Genomic DNA, 15,807 nt, shown 5'->3' on the forward strand with positions numbered 1-15,807 from the left:
TCATAAATCTTTAGTATATGTATTTTTAAAACTTAATATGAGTATACACCCAGATAATGAAAGCAGTGTTCATGTTTTCCTAGTTCTGTAGCATTATGGCACTGTAGGATAAGCACTGGATTGCTAACTGAAAGATCAGCTGTTGAAACCCACCAGCTACTTCTCAGAAAACCCTATACAGGGTTGCTATGAGTCAGAACCGACTCGAATGTAAGTAACAATAACGTAGCATTAAAGAGGAGCCCTGGTGTGATGCTGTAGGATGAGCATTGGACTGCTCACTGCCAGGTTGGTGGTCCAAACCCATCAGCCAGTCCTTGGAAACCCTATACAGAGTTGCTATGCAACTGGGTGACACTTAACAACAGCAAAAACAAAGCATTAAAGAGGAGTCCTGGTTGTGATGCTGTAGAATAAGCACTAGATTGCTCACTGCAAGATCAGTGGTTCAGACCCACCAGCTGCTACTTGGAAACCCTATACAAGGACATTATGAATTGGAACAAACTTGACTGCACTTAACATACCATTATAGGAAAAATATTTTCACAATATAAATTTTTAGAAAATGTTGAACACCACAGATAATAATTAGGCATATGTGTGTTTGTACATTCTTTTAAAAGTCAAATTGTACATTATATATACACACACAAAGGTTTTTTGTGTTTTTGTTTATCATAACCACTTCATCTTATTACTAAATGTTTTTGAGGACACATGATCCTTACTAGCTGTTCAGTATTCATTCCTGGTCCGTGTTATAGATGAACCATGGTTTAGTCTTTTTGCTGATACTCAAGTGGTTTCTCATTTTTTACTGTTAAAAATAACACCTCACTATATATAGCTTTTGTACATTTTGTGTGTATACATTTATAATTTTATTTGCAGCAATTTATCCTAAGGAAATAACTGGTTGAAAGAGAGTGAACATTTTTCTATATTGCCTTTTGGAAAAGTTTTCCGTGACTGCCATATATGAGAACACCCATTTCTCCAGATTTTCACCAACTTGCTCATAAATGTTATTTAATGGATCTAACTGATACCTAGATGATCTTTATCAATAAATGACATTTAATTGTCTAAGTTATAATCTTAGTTATTAATAATATGACTTAATTTTGTCAGATCTGTTGTTCATTTGTTGCTGTTTTTTTTACTTTTGTATGTTTGTGAATTTTCTGTGTCAAAATTGTTTTTCAGTTTTTTAGAAGCACCGAATTATGTCATCTGAAATGTTACCAGCTTTTATTGAGACGTCTAATGTTGAAAGGAAGCAAAACTTAAATGAAGATATAGAGGAGAGTCAGAAGCTAAAGTCCGGTGAAAGGTTCGAACCCATGTCTAAACGACAGATGAAGAAGCTAATAAAACAAAAACAATGGGAAGAACAACGAGAGCTCCGCAAGTATGTGTTTCAAAATGTGTATACTCTACCCCTATTCAGAAACAAGATACAAACCCATCTCATAAATGTTTTGTTTATTAAAATCAGGGTTATGTATACAGAGCTAGCTAACACTGTTAATTGACTGTTAAAACAATATGTAATTTAAATTACTACTGTGTTTAGCAATATTGATAAACTTGCCTTGAACAAGTTTTGTTGCCCAGAACCTAATAGCAGTTTCTGAAACAGCCTATTTAGATAAAGAATATACTTAGTATCCATGTCTTCAGTATGGTGCAAAAATAACCAATTCATTAAAATCAAATTTTGGACTAAAATGGATTTTGATAGAAGCAGCATTGTAAACTTTGATGATAACAATTTGGCTGAAACTGTTATTTTATACTATGATTTTATTATGTTAGTTAATACATTTACTGGGAGAAAATAAACCAAAGTTTATGTAGACTAGAGAAAAAGTATATAAGAGTTTTCATTTGTTTGTTAACCAACAAGTTTATTTGTTTTTCCTACATAAACATTACATGGAAATCATGTAGGGGAAGAACGATAAAAATAAAATTGATTTAAACTCTATAATTCAGTATACATAAATTTTTCTTAGAATATGTAGTGTGATACCAAGAATAAATTAGACTGTTGAGTAGTATAATTAATATTTGAATAGAAAGCTTTAGATTGCTTTTGCTAAATGTTTTGCTGATATCCAACCATTTTTGCCCCACAGATAACAGCAGTTCAACATAATTATTTTTAAGCCATTCTTTGTCTGTTTAGAAGTCTTGTGAAAATCTGATCATACAAATGGTAATAGTTATTTCAATTACTAATTTTAGACAAAAGCGAAAAGAAAAACGTAAGAGAAAGAAGTTAGAGCGACAGTGTCAACTGGAATCAAACTCTGATGGAAATGACAGAAAACGTGTTAGAAGAGATGTTGTTCGTAGCACACTCCGCCTTATTGTTGACTGTAGTTTTGACGACTTGATGCTATTAAAGGTATCATGAATCATTATCAGAAAATTCTATAGGTGAACTAAGCGTTAATTTAAATTATTGTACATCTAAATGAAGTTTTTGAAGACCCACGTTCCCTCAGTATTAAATTAACTTATAAATTAAATTATAATATGTTCCATATATTTATACATACATACATATGAAGATGAGTCAAAAATTATCCACCCTTTGGCTGTAGAATTTATTTTAATCAGCTTTTAAAAAAGACAAATACATCATTTTTTGACATAATCTCCTTGCTTTTCAATACGCTTTGTCCATCTCTCAACAAGCTTTCATATTCCCTTATTAAAAAATATTTTTGGCTAAGCTGTGAGTCACGAATGCACTGCTGTCTTCACTTCTTCGTCAGAGGTGAATCTTCATCCTCAAAGGGCTGCTTTCAGGGGAGCAAAGAGGTGAAAGTCCAGTGAGAAAGATCAGGACTATAGGGAGGATGCTTTAACACCTAAAAATGATATTTTTGCAGAGTGTCAACAGTGGGCAGAGGTGTGCGGACATGCATTGTCAGGCAAGATTACAATGCCCCCAGATAGCAGTCCTCTGCATTTAATCCAGAGTTTAAGCTTCAGCTCTTCAGTAAGCATCTCACTGTAAGGAACACTGTTGATGAACATTTTTTCCTGATAGTGTTCCAATACTGGACCTTGAGAATCCCAGAAAACTGTAGGCATCAATTTTCCAGCTGATGGTTGACTTTTGTACTTTTTCTTGGTGATTGAGGATGCTTCTGTTCCATACTTGCCATTTATTTTCAGACTCTTAGTGATGAATCCATGTCTTGTCACCAGAAACTTTTTATTTTTTTTAATAGAAACTTTTACCTTTTTTCGAGTACCTGTCCAAATTTTGTTTGCAGATGTCCAAATGCTTCTGTTTGTGCTCATCTGTAAGTTGTTTCAGTAACCATCTCGCACAAACTTTTTGAAACTAAAATCTGTGATAGATTATTTCATAGGCAGAGCCATGATGGATTTGCAAATTATTTGCCACATAATCCACTGTGACTCGTCTATTCAACAAAATCATTCACATGAATGCTCAGTGTTGTCATCAGTCATGGATGTGGATGGGCATTTTAGTATAACAGGAGTGCAGATAATTTTTGACTCAATGTTGTGTGTTTATGTATGTGTATTGCATATGTATGTATAATAGACTCTCCATCATTGGATTTTAAAACTCAGTAACCTCATTTTTACTGTAACTTTTTTTTCCTTTTGCTTTTTGGGGTGGGAGGGGTTATTCATCCTAAACAGAAATAATAGAAATAGAATTGACTTGGTAGAATTCTTTCATATTCAACATTTAGAGAAACCTAATTGTTGCATAGTGTGAGTGAAAAAATGCTTTAATTATTTTCTAAGCCATTGGAAATCATGAAAATTATAGTAAAATGTCTCTAAAAGGATTACTTCCTTTTTGCTGGTTTTTACAAAAGAAGGTTTTCATAAGCTAGCATTTTAAATGGTATAAAATAGAAAATAATCTGTCACCTATAAAATATTTGGCGTCTCTGGTAGTGAAAATGGTTAATGCACTTGGCTGCTAACTGAAAGGTTGGTAGTTCAAGTCTACCCAGAAATGTCTTAGAAGAAAGGCATGATACTCTTCTTCTAAAAATATAGCCATTTTCTACTCTGACGCACATAGTTGGAATTGACCTGATGGCTTTATTTACTCTAGTAATTATTTTGTTAGTTTTAAGGAAGTTGAATTAAAATTATGAGGATGGACCTGTATTTCAAAAGAATTCAGTGCCTGTCTGGTCACCTCTCTGCTTCCACTGAGAGTGTGGAACGACCTTAGATGATGCTGGTAGCCCTGCTTTAAATATGAAATGCATTCTTCTACAGGACGTTAAGAAACTTCATAAGCAGATTCAGCGATGTTATGCAGAAAACCGACGAGCCTTGCATCCTGTGCAGGTATGTCTCTGGAATTTAAAGCTGCAGTTTCTATCACAAAGTCCTATAATCAAAAAGTGTCACAAATTTATCCTCACATGTACAAAGCATGTACCAAATTTGTTCTTTTCTAGATCAGTGAGTATCAATATATTTTGTATTTCATTGATTATCACATAAGTATATTAGGAAAATCAAATATTGTATTTAACTAGTCATTTTGTTCTTTTCCTCTATCTATGCCTATCAATCATTTGTAAGTTTTACTTGACCAGCCATGGAGGGCAGCTGAAAAAAAACATGGATGAAAATGACAAAGGATGGGTAAATTGGAAGGTAACTAAAACAGATGAACTCTCTCCTAATTCCAATTATTGTTATACTTACAAGGTTCTGCATTTTTGTCTTAATTCTCCATGATATTGAACATAGGAATGAGCTGTCTCTGAGCCCTGTGTGTCACTGATGACGTAAGTCTAAAGTTATGCATGGGGAAGCAGCTCAAGAATAGAATGTTAAGTTTGGTTTTTTATATTTGCTCTTATTAAATCTCAACTGCCATTGTACTGCCAATGGTAAAACATATTAAACAATGGGGAAAAAATCTAAGGTCTTTGTGCTGTCTCTCCCTAACACATTGGCCCTGCTATCTAAGAGTGAACTCACTTTAAAATTTGAAAGTGTTCCTATATTCTGTTTTTAATAAATGAGCACTGTCTGACGTGGTGACCACTAGCCACATGTAATTATTGAGCTCTTTAAATGTGGCTAATTTGAATTGTATAATTTTTTTAATATGTAGGTTGAAGTACGTTTTCTCTGTATTTTGTTAACTAAATCATATTTTTAAAATGAATTTCACCTTTTTTCCTTTTTGTTTTTTAATATGCCCATTGTTGTTGAATGCCATCAAGTTGATTCCGACTCATAGTATTCCTGCATAGGATTTTCGATGAGCAGCTGGTACATTTTGAACTGCCAACCTTGTGGTGCAAACTGACCTTGTGGTCTAGTGCTTATCCTACAGCACCATTTCAGGACTCCAATGGAGGCTATTAGAAATTTTAAATACCCTGTGGCTCATGTTTTCTTTCTGTTTGGTTGTGCCATTCTGTCATTAGTAACGATGAATTATAAGGCGGTTGTTAACAGTCCCTGAAGAACTCTGTTCTGGTTGCAGAAGTCCTGAGTTGTTCCTATACTTTTTTCATTCTCACTACCAATTTTCACATGATAGTCTTTCTCTCTCATACTCATTTCCCCTTTGTCTTTAAGGATATCCATATCAAGCCCGAGCACTATACTGAACTTATAAAAAAAGAAGACCTGATTTATCTTACATCAGATTCTCCCAATGTACTAAAGGAATTAGATGACTCGAAGGCCTATGTGATTGGAGGATTAGTAGATCACAATCATCACAAGGTGCTTATAAGCTTTAATTTTTTGCATTTGCTTATACTTCAGATTCATTTATCAGAGTTTCTCAATTGTCAGCGTAATACCAATGGTATTGTTTTTGTTGTTGTTAAGGATCATCAAGTCAGTTCTGACTCATAGAAACCCTGTATAGGGTTTCCAAGGAGCGACTGGTGCATTTGAACCACCAAGCTTGTGGTTCAGACTGGCTTTGTGGTCCCGAGCTTTATCCCACAGTACTTCACCAGGACTCCTGTATGCTTTTATTTTTGCTTTTGCTTGTACTTCAAATTCATTTATCAGAGTTTCTCAGTTGTCACTATAAAACCAATGATAGCTGACCTTCATTGAGCACCTACTGTATATTTCAGTTATCCTAAGGAGTAAGCTAAGGAGCTCTGGTAGCATAGTGGTTATGAATTGGGCTGCTATCCTCTGGGTCAGCAGTTCGAAACTACCAGCTGTTCCGCAGGAGAAAGATGAGGCTTTCTGCTCCCATAAAGATTTACAGCCTCAGAAACCCTGTACAGCCTCGGAACCAACTCCACGGTACATAACAACAACAAGGAGTAAGCTAGTTAATATATGTTTAGAAAGATAACTGTACAGTAGGTGCTCAGTAAAGATCAGCTATCATTAGTATTATGGTAACAACTAAGAAACTCTGATAAACGAATTTGATGTACAAGTAAAAGCATGTAGGGGTCCTGGTATGGCACTGTGGGATAAAGCACTAGACCGCAAAGTCAGTCTGAACCACAAGCTTAGTGGTTCAAATGTACCAGTCGCTCCTTGGAAACCCTGTACAGGGTTGCTATGAGTCAGAAGGCCCTTAACAACAACAAAAACAACATCATTGGTATTATGGTGACAATTGAGAAGTGCAGCCAGAGTGTTCCTTGGAGGCCAATATGGCCAAACTTCGTCTCTCATACTTTGGACATATTGTCAGGAGGGACCAGTCGCTGGAGAAAGTTAATCTGTTTGGTAAGGTGGAGGGTCAGAGAAAAAGAGGAAGACCCCCAACAAGATGGATTGGCCAAGTGGTGGCATCGATGGGCTCAAGTAACAGTAGTGAGGTTGGCCCAGGATTGGGCAGAGTTTCTTTCTGCTATGCATAAGGTCGCTATGAGTCGGTACTGACTCAATGACACCTAACAACAATAACAATTCCTCACTGAAACCTATAAGGTCAGTGCTATTATCACCATTTTATCATTGAACCTGAAGCGCAGAGAAATTACAAAAAAAACTCAGTAGTAGTAAGTGGTAAAGCAAACTTTTGAAACCTGTCTGACTGTGCTAGATTCTACATGCTTGACCACTATCTATATTGAGAGATGATGATGCCCCAAATGTCTGTCACTATACTTATCATCAACGGGCTCTGGTCGCATAGTGGTTATGAATCGGGCTGCTAACCTCAAGGTCGACAGTTTGAAACCGTGGGAGAAAGATGAGGCGGTCTGCTCCCGTAAAGATTTACAGCCTCGGAAACCCTGTGCAGCGTCAGCATGAGTCAGAAGTGACTCCACGGTACTTAACAATAACAACAACATACTTATTATCAAGAGAATGTGTCCACTTTAGCATTTAAGTACACACATGCATACATGCTCACAACTCTTCAGATAATATTCTCTGAACTAAAGTTATTTTAATTATTTATACTGTCATAGACCTTAATTTAAAAGTGTTAATGTTATCATTTAAGTCACAGTGTCTTTGTTTTAGGGACTCACATATAAACAAGCATCAGATTATGGAATTGAACATGCACAGCTCCCCCTTGGAAATTTTGTGAAGATGAATAGTCGAAAAGTTTTGGCAGTTAATCATGGTAAGCTATAAAGTGGTAAAATGAAAATATAATATACCTTAGTGAACACTATGGGGGGAAAAATGTATCTACGTTTGAGACAATGGAAAATATTGTAGGAGACAAAACTAAAAAAAAAAAATCATTTTAATTTGTTTAAATTACAAATATAATACATGCATATTTTAGAAAAAAATTTAAATGTAGAAAAGGTTGAAGAAAAATAAACAAGCTGTAATCTTAACTATTCCGAGACCCTTGTTGTTGACTTTTGGCATATTTCCTTCTAGTTCTTATATGCAGGTGTAATTTTGCTTATTGCATCATTGAATTCTTACTCTAGTGCACCCAGTTTTATAATTCTGAGTTTTTCCCGTTTGTCATCTTTTTCCATGTCACTGAATGAATATTAATGGCTATTTAATCTGATTCATCATCTAGCAGGCAGTTGCCCCATGGGAGAAATAGGAGGCTTTCTGCTCCCTCAGAGATTTACATCCCTGGAAACCTAATATGGGGTCAGTATGACTCAGAGTTTACTTGACGGCACTTAACCAACAACAACAGGGAGTTAGGGAAATGAAACCATTATTGAGCCAGGAAGTGAACTGCTTATGGTGGTTGTATGCTGTTGAGTTGGTTCTGACTTGTAGCAATCCTTTATAGGGCTACTGAGGCTGTAAATCTTTACAAAAGCAAAAAGCCTCATCTCCCTCCCATGGATTCAAACTGCTGACATTGCAGTTGGCAGCCCAGCTGGTAACCCATTGCGCCACCAGGACTCCTCAAACTTTTTATAAAACCTTTGGTACATAATGGAAATTACTTTTCCACAAAGTAATGAAAATCTATAGTTGGAGTCCTATTGAGGCACTGAAGGATCAACATTGGACTGTTAACCAGAAAGGCAGCAGTTCAAACCCACCAGTCGCCCCTCAGAAATTCTATACAGGGTCACTATGATTTGAAACCAACTTGGCGGCACTTAACAACAACAGCAATCAAAGTTAAACCTTCAACAGTATTATGGTGAAATTACTTGGAAACAGTATTAACATTTTTTACTCTTAATGTTTAGCCTAGTGATTATGAGTTGGGCTGCTAATATCAAAGTCAGCAGGTCGAAACTACAGGAGTTCTACTGGAGAAAGGTGAGGCTTTATGCTGTCAAAGATTTACAGCCTCGGAAACCCTTTACAGGTCATTATGAGTTGAGACCAACTCGATGGCACATAACCACTACCACCACCACCACCAGTGTTTTTAAAAAAAGCACAAAACAGAAAAAGCTGGCAAGAAGCTTCCCAGAATTGCTGTTGCTAAATGCCATTGAGTTGGAACTCATGACTCTTTTTAGGAAATATAAAAGAAATTTAGATTCAATGCTAGCCGTTTTTGTTTTTTGCTTTTCCTCCCTTAGTTTTATGTCAGTATGTGAAAGGGATAAAGAAAAATAGAAAGGAGACTAAAAAGGTCTTTTGTCTGTAGATTGTAATTAATAAGAGATGATGGTAAGCCTTTGACTGCTTAAGACCTGAATTGAGAGAAAGCTAGAGGGGAGGGGCAGACTTCAGGCTCTTGAGGCAAATTGCCCCTGACAGCATATAGAAGAAGGAAAAGATAAAATTAGTTTTTTTAGACATCCTAGCACTCCTGGCACAAAAGTAATGGATTTTAAAAGGCAATATGCAACATTTTGGTGTACTTGGCTAAGAAATGTATGGAGTTTGTTTTTATTGCAGTGTTTGAGATTATTCTGGAATACCTGGAAACAAGAGACTGGCAAGAGGCATTTTTTACTATTTTACCCCAGCGTAAAGGAGCTGTTCCCACAGAAAAAGCCTGTGAAAGTTCTTCGCATGACAAGAAATGTACCAATTTTGAAGGTGGATCGGACAGTGATTGCAGTGAGGAGGAATATAGCAGAAATGAACTAGATTCAGCCCATGAAGAAGAAAAGCCAGATAAAGAAAATAGCACAGACTCTACAGTGAACTCTGTACCACACTAATGTTATATGGTTTTCTTTTAGTTTCAGGGGGGGAAAGGAAAAACTAGGAAGAAAATTCTATTTTTTTTCTTACTTGTTTTGTTTTGTTTTTCAAGCTGACAAAAGACCCTTTAAACTGGTAAAGTATTCTTTTTGTTTTTGCATAGGTTGACTTAAATGTGTACATTTGTTTTTTAAAATTGTTTTCTAAGCCTAAGAGTTTAGAAAGATAAGAGTTTTTAGGGAATTTTATTTTATTAATAGTATGTCTTCATTCCCTTTTATTGGATTGTACTCTTCAGAATGTGCCTTCTGTCCTTTCAACTTAATTATTTTATGTTCATGTCAATATCTTTCTGATCTATTACATATCTGTCGGAGCAGATATTCATAAATCTCCTATGACTACCAGAATGCTCTGTTTTGAGGATTACCTACTACTAGTTTGTAGATTTTATGTTCAGTTTAGTTACTTCAAAGAAATACAGTGATTTCAGAAAGTATCAGGTTGACAGATGCAGCAGTTTATATCTTTGGACTGTGGAACCCATATCTGTTGATCATTTGCCATATAGTTTTACAGTTCTGAAACAGTCACTGAAGAGACAAGAATCTCTTTAATAATTTTCTTAAGTCCTATGTTATTGTTGTTAAGTGCCATTGAGTCAGTTCCAACTCACAGCGACCCTGCATAGGGTTTCTGAAGAGTGGCTGATGGTTTTGAACTGCCAACGTTACAGCGCCACACCAAGACTTCTAATTCCTGTGTTGTTGTTGTTAAGTGCCGTCGAGTCGGTTTCGACCCATAGCGACCCTGTACAGGGTATAGTATTGGTAAATAATTTCAGTGATAAAAATAAAATTTTTGACAGGTTTGCAAAAGGAAACAATAACACACACTTTAAAATAATCAACCATTTGAGATCAAAGGGCAGCATTTACTCATGGACAAAGTTTGGAAAGTTAGGAAAAAAGGAGGAATGGAAACAGGAAACAGGGAGGCAATGGGATAACTGATGTTACATTGTGGAAATTGCAATGAATGGGATGAATCAATGTTTATGGATTGTTAAATAGAAAACTGATATGCTTTGTAAACCACTCAATTCACAATGACAAGTTAAATAAAAATAAAATGAAACATATCTTAGCAGGCTATCTTTTGCTTCCATAGTTTGAAAAAAATCTTTTTACTTTTAAAATGAATAAAGGTAACTTCATGTGCATCTGATGTTTGTTGTTGTTAAGTGCCATCGCGTCAATTCCGACCCATAACAACCCTGTATAGGATTTCCAAGGAGCAGCTGGTAAGCTTGAACCACCGACTTTGTAGTTCAAATGACTGCAGTCTGACACATTAGCCCACACACACAGGACTTCATGTTTACATGTGCTTTATTGTCTACACAAAGGGCATTTGATTGTGTGGATCATGACAAGCTATGGACAACATTGCATGAACAAAGAGGCAGTTGTTCGAACAGAACATGGGAACACTGAATGGTTTAAAATTAAGAAAGGTGTGCAACAGTGTTGTATTATTTCCCTATACTTATTCCACCTGTATGCTGAGCAAATAATCCAAGATGCTGGCTTCTATGAAGAAAAACATGACATCAGGATTGGAGGAAGACTCATTAACAACCTGTGATAACGCAGATGAGACACAACCTTGCTAAAAAGAAGAGGATTTAAAATACTGATGAAGATCAAAGACCACAGCTTTCCATATGGATTGTATCTCAATGTAAAGAAAAATAATCCTCACCACTGGACTAATCAACATTCTTATCAATGGAGAAAAGATTGAAGTTGTCAAGGACTTCATTCTTCTTGGATCAACTATCAACACTCATGGAAGCAAACAATGTAATAGCATTACGCAAATCTGCTGCACAAGACCTTTTTAAAGTATTGAAGAGCAAAGTTCTCAACTTGAGGATTAAGGTGCACCTGACCAAGCTATGGTATTTTCAATAACCTCATATACGAAAGGAGCTCTGGTAGCATAGTGGTTATGAATCAGGCTGCTAACCTCAAGGTTTGCAGTTCAAAACTACCAGCTGTTCTGTGTGAGAAAGATGAGGCTTTCTGTTTCCATAAAGATTTATAGCCTCGGAAACCCTGTGCAAGGTCACTATGAGTCAGAACCGATTCCGTGGTACTTAACAACAAAAACATGCATGCAAAAGCTGGACAGTGAATAAGGAATACCTTATTTGAGTTATGGTGTTGGAGGAGAATACTAAAAGTGCTATGGGCTGTCAAAAGAACCAACAGATCTGTGTTGGAAGAAATGCAGCCAGAGTGCTCCTTGGAGGCCAGGATGGCCAAACTTTGTCTCTCATACTTTGGCCATATTGTCAGGAGGGACCAGTCGCTGGAGAAGGATATCATGTTTGGTAAGGTGGAGGGTCAGAGCAAAAGAGGAAGACCCCCCAGCAAGATGGATGGGCAAAGTGGCAGCATCAATGGGCTCAAGCATGGCAACAATTGTGAGGTTGGCCGAGGACCGGGCAGTGTTTGTTTCTGTTGTGCATAGGGTTGCTATGAGTCGGCACTGACTCGATGGCACCTGACAACAATAACAATAGCAGCCTACTTTCATAATATTCAAGCTAATGTAAATGTCTGTTTATGTAAGTAAGAAATGTATATGAAAACATGCATATAATGTATGTTTGTCCACATCATCTCTGCTTCTCACATTATTGATAAAAACAATTACGTTGCCATATATTGTTTATGTGGGTAGTTGTGTTGACTAATGCTAAGAACACTTTTAATTTAGTGCAAACATATATAATTAAAATTTTTTTATGGGAAAGTTGGCGAGAGGATGAGACTAAAGGGAACTGTTTTAATTTTGTTGTTGGTTGCTGTTGATTCCAATTCATAGAAACTCCAGGTGTGCACATTAGAAAACTTGTTGGGATCTTTAAGAAACAAATCACCAGGCACTTCTTCCAAGATACCTTTGGGTTAGTCTGAACCACCAGAATTTCTGTTATTAGTCTAGTGCTTAACCAATTGCAACCTTATGTGTGTTTTTGTTAAGTGCCCATTGAGTCAGTTTCAACTCATAGCAACCCTATACAGGGTTTCTGAATAACAGCTAGTGGGTTTGAACTACTGACGTTGTGGATAACAGTCTATTGCTTATCTTACAATGCCACACTGAGACCCATTATGTAGATGAGTTATAAGTGTAGTGATTATTCTTTGCCACAGCTAAAGTAAAATTTCAGGAACCTTCATTGAGTTTGGGCAAAATAAGCTGATTTTACTCTTTAGTCTCTCAAATTACATCATGAATATTAGAAAGTTCATTAGATTTAGTGATGTTCACTGTCTCTATGTAGATATATTCAGAATCTATTGGATATTGTTAAGTGCTGTCAAGTCGGTTTTGGCTCATAGTAACTCTGTATAGGGTTTCCAAGGAGGTCCTGGTGGGTTTGAACTGCCAACCTTGCAGTTGGCAGTCCAGTGCTTATCCTACAGAGCTATACCAGGACTTCTTGTATTTAATTAATACAAAATAAGGCACAGTTTTAATTTTGAAAGGAAGGGAAAATTCATTACAAGTACAGACAATCCTGGGGTTATGAATGTCTGATTTTACAGACAACTCAGAAAACACATCTGTCCGTTGGTTGTGGTGGTGTGCTGTGGCATCGGTTCCAATTCACAGCGATACTACATAGGGTTTCTGAAGCTTAAAATCTTTGTGGGAGCAGACAGTTTCTCCTGGGGAGCAGCTGGAGAAACTTTTCCCATAAAGATTTAGTTTCGAACTGCTGACCTTGAGGTTAGCAGCCCAGCTCCTAACCACTATGCTATATGCACTTTGAAATGATTGAACCAAGTCTATTCAGCAAAAATTGTTCATCACATTCACCTTCATGTGGAGCTTTTAAATGATTAAGGCTTCCTGTCCTTCCACTAAAGTAAGGCTAAATAAGAACCATGTACACCTGTTTAGACTCACCTACAAATTCAACCAAAAGAGATATTAGGAATGGATGTCATTACCCAAAGACTGCAGTTTAATTTTCACCAATTTTTTAAGGTTGGTATGTTATTTAAGTTGATAAGAGAATGATAAACTCTTTTGAAATAATTTTGAGGCATTTGTTATTTTTTAATTACATAAATTTTTAATATTAAGCTCTTAATATATCCTTTTACTACTCAATATTGTTTTGGTTTATTGTGCCCTTTTAATGCTTTAGGTTACATATACATCAAAAGTGTGTGGGAGAGAGTTTCAAGCAGTTTGTGGAAAAGTGGACTTAAAAGATAATGGAATTTTTCCATGAGCTTTTTAAGCCAATTTGTGTAGCTGTTGATATTAATAGTGGGTTTTTTTTTTAGCTTTTATTTGTTTAAAAACCTTTGTCCTTCATGAAGCCACCCAATTCTGAAGGAAAGGGGTAGAAAAGAGTGCTGAGAACATATATGGGTGTAAATTGATGTTAAAAAAAAAAAAAATGGTATAGATTGGAGTTAGTGCTTATTAAACTTTCATCTCTATTAATCAATTCCTGGAGACTTGTTTTTTGCCAATACCTTCAGGGCATCTTGACCTTATTTATTCCTCAGTACCATTGGTTCTTGATCATAAGCTTCCCCTTGAAATGTTTGAACCTAGACCAATTCTTTTTGGCACAATGGCTCTGTGTATTCCTTCCATCATCTTTTGATGCTTCTTGTGTCATTCAAAAATTTGCCCATAGAACCCTTCAATATTGCAACCCAAGGCTTGAATTTTTTCTTTAGTTCCTTCGGCTTGAGAAATGCTGAGCATGTTCTTCCTCTGTGGCTTTCTAGATCCACATTATAATTTACTTATGTTCTCTAGCAGCTCCTAGAAATTTTCTGTTCAGCTCTCTTAGCTTCATCATTTCTTCTTGTTGCTTTAGTTTTTCTATGTTCAAGAGCAAGTTTCAGAGTCTCTTCTGACATTAATTTATGCCCTTTCTTTCCTATCATTTTTTTTTTCATCTGTTTTGTCTTCATTGATGTTCTTGAGGTCATCTTCCAGATCTTCTGGGTTTTGATCATTAGTATCAAATACATAAAATCTATTCTTGAGATGGCCTCTAAATTCAGGTGAACTATATTCAAGGTCCCACCACTCGTCTGTCAGTTTGTCTAGTGTGGTGGCTTGTGAGTTGCTGTGATTCTGGAAACTATGCCACCGGTATTTTAAATACCAGCAGGGTCACCCATGGTGGACAGGTTTCAGATGAGCTTCCAGATGAAGACAGATTAGAAAGGAATGATGAACTACTTCTGAATATTTAGTCACTAAAAACCTTATGAATAGCAGAGAAACACTGTCAGATATAGTGCTGGAAAATGAGCCTCTCAAGTTGGAAGGGACTCAAAATGTGACTGGGGAAGAGCTACCTCCTCAAAGTAGAATTGACTGTGATGATGCAAATGAAGTAAAGCCCATGGGAGAAAAACCTGCAGGATCTTCATTTTCTGATGGGGCAAAACTCAAAATGAAAAGAAACAGCTGTAAACATCCATTAATAATCGGAACATGGAATGTACAAAGTATGAATCTAGGAAAATTAGAAATAGCCAAAAATTAAATGGAACGCATAAACATCGATATCTAGGGCATTAGTGAGTGGAAATGGACTGGTATTGGCCATTTTGAATCTGACAACTACATGGTTTGCTATGCTGGGAATGAGAAATGGAAGAGGAATAGTGTTGCAATCACTGTCAAAAAGAACATATCCAGATCAGTCATGAGGTACAGTGCTGCCTGTGATAGGATAATATCCATCACAGGGAAGACCAGTTAATACCACTATTATTCAAATTTATGCACAAACCACTAAAGCCAGTAGGGTGAAATAGAAGAATTCTACCAACTTTTTCAATCTGAAATTGATCGAACGTGCAGTCAAGATGTATTGATCATTACTGGTGACTGGAATGCAAAGGTTAGGAGCAAAGAGGAAGAATCAGTAGTTAGAAAATAAGGCCTTGGTGATAGAAATGATGCTGGAGAATGCATGCTAGAATTCTGCAAAATCAATGATTTGTTCATTTCAAATACCTTCTTTAGACAGCATAACAGACAACTATACACATGGACCTCACCAGAAGGAATACATAGAAATCAAATTGACTACATCTGCATAAAGAGATGATGGAAAAACTCCATATCATCAGTCAAAACAAGGCCAGAGGCAGACTGTGGAACAGACCA

The 15,807-nt window shown here is 36.4% G+C and overlaps 1 protein-coding gene across 1 annotated transcript; it reads left to right on the forward strand.

The window, feature by feature from the left end:
* The first annotated feature begins 1,209 nt into the window (after positions 1-1,209).
* TRMT10A (tRNA methyltransferase 10 homolog A (S. cerevisiae)) lies at positions 1,210-9,593 on the forward strand. Its single transcript, XM_006876379.1, has 7 exons — positions 1,210-1,414; positions 2,254-2,416; positions 4,294-4,365; positions 4,606-4,680; positions 5,620-5,769; positions 7,498-7,603; positions 9,325-9,593. The coding sequence occupies exons 1-7, from the start codon at positions 1,230-1,232 to the stop codon at positions 9,591-9,593; spliced, it is 1,020 nt and encodes a 339-aa protein (XP_006876441.1). The 5' UTR covers positions 1,210-1,229.
* The last annotated feature ends 6,214 nt before the right edge of the window (positions 9,594-15,807 follow it).

The sequence above is a fragment of the Chrysochloris asiatica genome, unplaced genomic scaffold (genome assembly GCF_000296735.1).
Source record: "Chrysochloris asiatica unplaced genomic scaffold, ChrAsi1.0 scaffold00377, whole genome shotgun sequence".
Lineage (NCBI taxonomy): Eukaryota > Metazoa > Chordata > Mammalia > Afrosoricida > Chrysochloridae > Chrysochloris > Chrysochloris asiatica.

Coding starts and splice junctions, on each gene's coding strand:
- TRMT10A (XM_006876379.1), top strand. CDS start 1,230: ATGTCATCTGAAATGTTACCAGCTTTTATTGAGACGTCTAATGTTGAA. Junction 1,415..2,253: donor GAACAACGAGAGCTCCGCAA/GTATGTGTTTCA, acceptor TACTAATTTTAG/ACAAAAGCGAAAAGAAAAAC. Junction 2,417..4,293: donor ACGACTTGATGCTATTAAAG/GTATCATGAATC, acceptor ATTCTTCTACAG/GACGTTAAGAAACTTCATAA.